Source organism: Morus notabilis, unplaced genomic scaffold, assembly GCF_000414095.1.
Source record: "Morus notabilis unplaced genomic scaffold, ASM41409v2 Scaffold297, whole genome shotgun sequence".
Taxonomy (NCBI): Eukaryota; Viridiplantae; Streptophyta; class Magnoliopsida; order Rosales; family Moraceae; genus Morus; species Morus notabilis.
The window spans coordinates 856753-865481 of NW_010357726.1; the positions used below are offsets into that span (position 1 = coordinate 856753).

General features: G+C 32.9%; 1 protein-coding gene across 1 annotated transcript in view; it reads right to left on the bottom strand.

Moving 5' to 3' along the window:
- Positions 1 to 2148, bottom strand: part of LOC21407056 (myosin-4) — a 5322-nt gene extending 3174 nt beyond the window's left edge. Inside the window, exons 1-6 of the mRNA XM_024175554.1 lie at positions 2036 to 2148; positions 1547 to 1747; positions 1313 to 1435; positions 1171 to 1208; positions 967 to 1063; positions 6 to 710 (exon numbers count right to left, since the gene is read on the bottom strand). Coding sequence (XP_024031322.1) covers positions 6 to 710; positions 967 to 1063; positions 1171 to 1208; positions 1313 to 1435; positions 1547 to 1747; positions 2036 to 2113 — 1242 coding nt within the window. The 5' untranslated portion in view covers positions 2114 to 2148. The remainder of the gene's footprint in view (positions 1 to 5; positions 711 to 966; positions 1064 to 1170; positions 1209 to 1312; positions 1436 to 1546; positions 1748 to 2035) is intronic.
- Positions 2149 to 8729: the final 6581 nt, after the last annotated feature.

An 8729-nucleotide genomic window follows, 5' to 3' on the forward strand; every position in this document is an offset into this window, starting at 1 on the left:
TCGGCATTCGACTCTTGCGTTTTCTGGAGCTGTAACCGAAGATTGCAATTCAGATCCTTCTCATAATTCAGCTCTTGTCTGATTTCTTCAACAAGAGCTCTAAGATCCCCACCTTCCATTTGCAATCTGCTATTAGATTTTGCATCATCGTTACGTTTTTGAAAGGACTTGAGCCTCTCACATTCTTTTTTGAATGCATCTCTTTCCTCTTTCAAAGAAACAACTTCTCGGGATAGATCATGTCCCCTTTTGCTCTCTTTTATGATCTGCCTTCGCAGAGTTTGTAATTCCAACTCGGATACGTCAGCCTGTCTAGCTAAAACAATGAGCTCAGCCTTAAGCCTTTCGATCTCAACATCAGAAGCCTGTTGAGAATTTTCTCTTGCAAGAGTGTCGTGAGAACTGTGTGTTGAATCATCTGTATTCACCCCATGATCAGAACCTCCAGACCACTCCCATTGTGATTTCTGATGTTGTTCATGGAGTATCGAGTCATATGCTGCTTTTTTGTGAGGCACAGAGGAGTGGCTCAGAGATGATAAGTAGGTGGGAGGCCCCTGATGGACATCAACATTTTGCAGTCCAAGTTCTCGAGGTGTATCAACCCCATAGCTGCTGTCAGAACTTGACAACGTAATGTCAGATCCGCTAGATGCTCTACGGTTACCATTCAATTCACCATTATGGGTGGTTTTATTAATTGGCTCGTCCTGTAAGGATCGAAACAAGAAATATTAAGAAAAAAACAGAGCATTTACATATTACTTATAGCAATTCGTTTAAATTTCTACTAAAAAAAATTATCTACAAACACAAAGTAAAACACATTTTAGCACCATCCAAAATCAATTTCCCCCTTCATCTGCTCAACTCAAGAGTAACAAAGAACTCTCTGTGGCAAATTGATAAAAAAAAATAAAAAAAAATAAAATAAGGCATTCTTTATGAGGAAAAAATGAAACATACAATCACAACACTTTCATCAGAGTCACCGTTGCTCAAGTGGGTCTTCAAGCTCCTATCTTGAGACTTGGGCTTTGTGGCATCACATTCTTCCACCTCTCTGCACATTTATTTCCCACCAAACCAAAAACCCATCACAATTCATGAACAAAATCTTGGAAAATTCAAAAAAATTAAAAGAAAAACCAACATTTCCATTCATATTACCTCTGATCAAAGTTTGCTTGGAGCCTCTGAATTACAACCTATTAAGAACCAAAAAAGCAATTCAATAAGACGACGAAACCAGTACTTCAATCTCTTGACTTTTTCTTATACAAATGCAAATTGAAGAAGGAAGTGTACTAACATGCAATATTGCATCAGAATTCGAGTTCTTGAGGGGAAGAGAGATAGTGGAAGCCTTATTGGCCTCAGCATAAGCAGCAAAATCAATAGAAACGTCTCCGATAACACCAGCTTTCGCCGATCCCTACACAAACAAAGCCATAGCAACAAGTTAAAATGCCGCTAATCAAAGAATTTCACAATTCAGAAACTAATCAACACTCAAAATTTAATCATTTTAAGCAATAATTCATACATTTGAGACACTAAACCGGTAGATTTTCTCACTGATCTTCCCAGTTCTGGGCTCGCGAAAGAATTTGACCGTTTCGTACACCGGATTTTCCCATCGGCAATTCCCGTCTTTAACAGTAGCTTTATCTAATCTCACACTCGGTTTTCCAACGTCCACGGGAATCACAGACACTATCAGGGAATCCACGCCCAATCGAGATACCTGGAAAAAAAAAAAAAAAAAAAAAAAAAAAAACACACACACATTTCCTTTTAACAATCTTAATGACGAAAAAAGCATTCAACTTCTTCCATGATTATTCCGCTTGGTTGCATAGACGAGAAACGGAGAGAAAAGATGAGAAAATGAGAGAAAATCGAGAATCGAGAGCAATGCGAAGCGAAATTGAGTGAGTTTCTAGACTTTCTAAGCTTCCAAACACCTCCGAAACGGAAAATTCAATTCAAGACATTTTCTCGGAAACCTAAACGAAGAGGACTAGTCACGGACCTGAGTTGCATGGAACTGCAATTTGAAGACGGCCTTGACCTTGTTCTTCTCGCTCCTCCATCGCGCCGGCTTGAACATCTCTCGCGATCCTCTACAGAAGCTCGAGGCTCAACGGGACCTCCATTAGAATCAGTCGGAGCTCAGAGAGAACCGGACGGGACGTTGGCGATCCCTCCGGCCACCGGCGGCCTCAATGCGAGCGCGAGAAGTAAAGCTCCGTGCTTTTTCAGCTCTCAGACCTCAGTGTATGAAGAAAAACAGAGCAGAAAACAGAGAGATTAGAGCGAGTTGACTCAGTGAGTGGCGAGTGGAGGGAGATTCTGGACTTTGGAGTTTAAAAGAACGTTGGAATGTGAAAATGTGAGTCCTCGGGAACGAGTTTGGAGACTCGGAAGAAGACAAGAAAGCAACGAGCAAGCACGGCAGATCTGAGGAGCCTCTCTCTCTCTCTCTCTCTCTGTAATGGTTCTTTAGCTCCTTTAGGAAACGGTGACACTGTATTTTTTTTTTTTAAATGATAAATTAAAATTAAAAAAAAAAAAGTGCATGAGAAGCTTCTCTGTGATAAATTATTTAGGTAAATAACAAAATTAATTAATTAGGTGGTATACTGCGTTGGGTCAAAGGAACATTGAGATAGAGTGTTTTTTTTTTTTTTTTTTTTTTTTTCAAAACTTGTACTTCCTTACAAGTAATCTTTGTTTAGAAAACATGTCTTTTTTGTTTTTAATTTATTTTTTTCTAGATGTCCAACAAAGCATATTGAGGATTTGATTTGTAAATCCCAACTTTGGCAATTGCCATATGCATATGATCCAGCTCAATTTTGGGGATTTATTTGCTAGAAAATTTTCAAATTATAGTCGTGATTCGCTCTAATATTTTCTCTCATAAAAAATACACATAAATTGAGAATAGTTATGAATCATGATTAACCAAATGTTTCAGGTTATGTTCCATCAGTGATTATATATATATATATATATATATATATATATATGTTTGTGTGTTTACTTTATTATGGCTTGATAATATTATTAGAACAAGTTTAAAAGATAAAAAGGGGAAAAATAAGTATTGAACCTCTTGGAATACTAATAATTGAAGGGCGAGAGAATTCTAATTTCATGTACACTAACTAGTTTGTGAATTGATTAATAGACTATAAAAGAAGGTTGCATTGGACATGGTATTATTGGATTCTTTATCAAGATTTGGTATGTCATTATCATACTAATGGACTCTTTTGCAAGATAAGACCCACAGAGAATGTATTTTTTGTGAATTTTTTTTTCCCAATAATACATATTTTGGTCCATCCATGTGATTTTTAAATTTTTTAAAAAGGGGCATTTTTTTTTCCCACTTGTTTTTGTTTTTACAAAAATTTAAGCAACAGCGACTTTCATACTTTCTCCCTAGTTAGTATTGAAGACAACGTCTATGTCAAGGAGGGAAATACGGACAGAATTGAGTGTTAATAATTTATTATCAAGTAATTTACAGAAATACCCTCCTTTTTTCACATCACATTATTTTTCATCTGGGTTTCTTGGCATTCATGACATCGACTAATATCAACATAATAAGATGTTCAAGATTGTGACTTTGTGCTTATCAAAAAAAAAAAAAAAAAGGATTGTGACTTTGTGCATTTAATTTAGCTGTGCCTAGTAATTTTTGCTTGGAAATAATTTCATGGATATTTGAGGGTTATTCTGGTATTTATGTTCTTAACTTTGATCGTACCTTATATGCTCTTAGTATAAGGATATTGGCCCGTTCTTTTTACTTATTCGAGTTTAAAATTTGAGTTTTGTTATAGTAAAAAGCTCTCAGAAACAGTCACATGTAATTTTTTTGTTACAGTAAAAAGCTCTCACACAACATCACATCTCAACTCGAATTAAAAACTCAAATTAACGAACCGAACGGTTAGTGTTCCGATAGAGTTAGGACTTAGGAGTGCATAAGCAAAAAAGAAAAAAAAAATAGTAACCAACGGTCAGTTGACTGATTAATATTTTGTTTGATTAAATGTAATCTCATGATAACGACATTATAACTAAAGCAATATACTTTTTGGTCCAATAGCATCAAATATGTATGGTTTTTGTTGTTTTTTTTTTTTTTTTTTTTTTTTTTTAAAAAACCCGGTTGAATACATGCCTTATGTAGGCAATAAAGAAACCCCACATCATTTGGGCCTACCATTTCATATGTATACACAAAAGGGACAAAATTAATTAAGACACTTGACTTTACCCCTTGGAGGGCTTGGAAATTAGAAAGCCGCTCTTATTATATTTGCTGCATTTTAGCAAATGGTACACTTTTTAATCCTCAGAGATTTATAATTGAAAAAAAGAACTATATACATGGAAATACTATTTATATTCAATACCTTAACCAAGCTAAGCAAAAGCAAGTTAGCTACAAAACATGAAAACCCAAATGAAGAAAACAACTACTTATAACTAAATTGTGTATGTTTGGAAGTGAAAATATATTGCTTTGCAGCACAACAATCCAAAAATTAAGAAACCAATGGTGGTGTTGGGATTTGGAGTTGTGGTATGTGGTGCGTATTGTAACAATTATTAATCGTTTAAGTTGTGGAGTCCGACATTATATGAAAAAAAGTTATATGTTGTGCATATTGTTGTACCTAAAATGAATTGAAACAAAAACTTATTGATGACCGATATGTACAAGGAATCTTATTAATCTTATAAATAATATATCAAAGTTGGCGCCTGAGAAGCTCTATATCAAAATCCTAATCACTGCTTGCCACTTTCATGGTAGACCATTTAGTTGGAGACGATTTCTTATAAGGAAGTTTGTGTGATGCCATGCTCACAAGAAAAAATGAACTATTAATATGTTTCTGTTTTCAGTGTCAAATCCATCAAAAATGGTTTGTTCTATTTTTTTTTATTATTATTTATGTGATTTTTATCAGATTCAATGGTTAGAATTGTATGAATGATACTACTATAGAATAACTCAAAATCTTTTTTTTTTTTTTAAATAGAATCCTTAGATAAGTGTAGCTAGAAGACCCCACAATGGAACTATTGGTTCTAGGGAGGGATTAATCTATTGTTCAACCTATAGCCAATTATAAATCAGTTTTGACCTGAAAAAATATTGTTATTATAAAAGTCCTAATTAATTTATTAAATAAAGTAAAGTCGGTACACATTGGGGACCGAAATATGCAGGATCTTTGGTAGAAGCCGTAGTGTACCAAACAAGTAATTCCAAAGACACTTTGGTGAAAGGAAATTGTCACTGCAAAGAGCATAAGGGCGAGCGGTACCGTTCGTTTGGCATTTTGCACAGTCAAATAAATATTTTACAAATCTGTTATTTTTGTTGAAACGCAATATTCAATGGAATATATATGGGGAGAGATTAGAATCTTATAGTTATAGATCTTGAAAGAACATTTGGGCCCATTTAGTCCGTAGAAAGTTAGGAACAAAATTTAAATTTTTATAAAAAAAAATAATGTAATAAAAAAGTTTAAATTATTATTAAATTTATAAAACAAACTTTAATTAAATACTAATTATCATCATTATTAGGAACACAATCACTACATTTTATAGGATGTACTTAATACATCAGAATTGTCACATAACAGTTTTATTATATTATCGGATAACATTTTTGTTATGCTATAAACACAATGATATAATATATAGGAAAATAGTAGAAAATATGCCAATATGAAAAGCTTAAGAAAGTATATAGGCCAATTTTTAGTTATAAAAATTAATAGGTCATAATTTGTTAAGTTATGGTTCATAATCAGATAAGTTATAGACAAACTTGTCAAGTTATGGTTCATAGCCAGACAAGTTATGGACAAAAATCGTGAATTATGGACAATAACTTGTCAAGTTATGGTTCATAACCATACAAGTTATGGACGAAAACAGTAATTTAGCCTATTTATTAACTTATGTAAACTATTAACCTGTTAATTTTAATTCATCTTTTGGCATATTTCCTTCTTTCTCCCTAATATATATCACCAGAAGGCTGACATGGGGAAGAATTATTCATCTTCATATGAATGAAAAACAGTACCCCAATCAATCACGTGCATGCTACTAAAGCAATTAATGCCACTTTGTTTATTCACGGTGAAATATATATATACACTTTCCTTTTACTATATAGTACTTTTTGTTAGTAGTTTTAACGGATTATTCTCATGTCCTTTACTAGCAAGGGAGAATCAGATTCATATAACAAAGAATATATATATATATATATATATATATATAATATCAGAACCATATATGTGAAATATGTAAGATACAACTGCCGTTTGGTAATCATTTGCAAGAAAAAAAAGACTGCCGTTTGGTATTGTAGCTTAGCAAAGAAATTAGAAACTTGCTCTATTACGCTACATATAAATTGTAAAAGAAATACAATAACCAGTTGAGAGAATTGCAGAAAGCTTCATTCCTAAGGTATATAAATTTATTTTTTAAGCTTGTCAATATCCATTCACATTCTTCCAAAACGCCAACTAATTATATATACGTTCGCTTATATAAAAGAAAAAAAAAATAGTATAATGTCGTATTGATGTTGGAACAGCTACATATGTAATAATATTCAATTTGAAGGCATTGGTTAACTATTTATAATAGTTTATTGAACATATATTACTTTAAATGTATGTGCGTACTTACTACCTATATACATGGAAATACTATTTATATTCAATATCTTAATTAAGCTAAGCAAAAGCAAGTTAGCTACAAAACATGAAAACCCAAATGAAGAAAACAACTACTTATAACTAAATTGTGTATGTTTGGAAGTGAAAATATATTGCTTTGAAGCACAACAATCCAAAAAATAAGAAACGAATGGTGGTGTTGGGATTTGGAGTTGTGGTATGTGGTGCGTATTGTAACAATTATCAATCGTTTAAGCTGTGAAATCAGGACGTTTGGTTGGAGAATTCAAATTATGATTTGAATCATAGTTCATGATTCGTTATAGTATTTTCTCTGACAAAAAATACACGTAAATCAAAAATGATTTTAATCACGTGATTCTAATTCATGAACCAAACGTCTCCAAATAAAAAAATTTATATGTGATGGCTCATAAATAAAGACGTCATCTTTACATAATATAAGGCTTTTTCGGTAAAAATTTAAGAGTAAAACCGTACTAACTTAGGTTCAAAATGAAAATATCAAATGTCGGCTGTTACATATATAATTATATATGGAATAAGAGATATACAAAATTGAGGTAGTCGCTTTCAGCAGTGTGGCTTCTTTACTTGGCTTTAAAGATGGCTCATGTGTAGGGCGTGAGGTGAGCTTATTTTATAACTATGGTGAAACACATATACATACATGCATACATATAAATACAGTCCACGTGAGTGAGTCTAATGCGTGAATCTTCAAACACTACCAGACATCACCATACAAACCCATTTGGTACACGTATATTTCACAATTAGTGACACTATCAAACTAGCGTATAGACATTTTTTTTTTCTTTTTTGATAAATTTTCCTTCCTTGAACTTCAACGACCATTCTAACTGCCCTTGCATTGGGGCCACATCCAGCACTACCAAGTATAGGAACTTGTAGGGACATAAAGACCCCACATTTTAGGGGACGTTTGTTTCCTATATTCGTCTCTGATTCTGAATCATGATTCATGATTTTTTACAGTGTTTTCTCTCACAAAAAATACACGTAAAACAAAAATTGTTCTAAATAAATACATAAACTAAACGTCCTCTTAATTTGTGGACATGATCATTTTATAAGTTTTTATTTTACTTTTTCTTCACTGAAAACAAGAGACATTATTCGTATCATACCACCTCATCAATTCATAGAACGGAAATAATATGACCTAATTTCATATAAAAGCTAGGTCTAGTTTTCGCTCATACATTTTATTTTCACTCTATTTAAGCAAAAAACTACATTAAGTTAATTACACAAAATTGAGTAGAAATTAACAAAACTCAATTCATTTTTTAAGTATTATTCATTGATACAGTACCATGAAATAAGTAGTAATTAAATCGGTAAGAACTTTATTTTCACTTTTTTCTTTTCCATTCACTTACTCTTTTAAGTGGGGAAAAGATTTATAAGTTGTTATGTACAACGCACTGAATATAGTTGAAAAAAAGGTTTGGACCCCCCGAGGAGATGGTGCATTTTGACAAACGCACTTGATGGCATAGATTGGTGTGGCAAAATTCATGTGTCACATAAATCAAACTCACAAAACCCCATTGCAGTGGGTGAGAACAGGCTAGCCAGGGGTCCATGACGATATCATAATGCAAAAAGCTTTCAATGCAAAGGGCCATTGTGCCACTTTTTTTTTTCTTTTTTCTTTTTCTTTCTTTCTTTTTTTTTTGTTTGATGAATATTGTGTTGTGTCCTTCTTATCTCTACACTGTGTAAATGTCCCATTTATTATTGTTAACTTATGAAATTTCTATACTTTAATTGTTTCTCACTCTTTTATGATGTCCAAAAATTCATGTTCCAATGTCCCAGCAAGGGAAGAGAGAGAGAGCATATTCCAATGCACTTAAGTTCTGTAACATTTTCATTAATGTGTACAATGTAGTAATAATATTAAAAACCATACCCACCACGCTAGCTGTTTGTGTT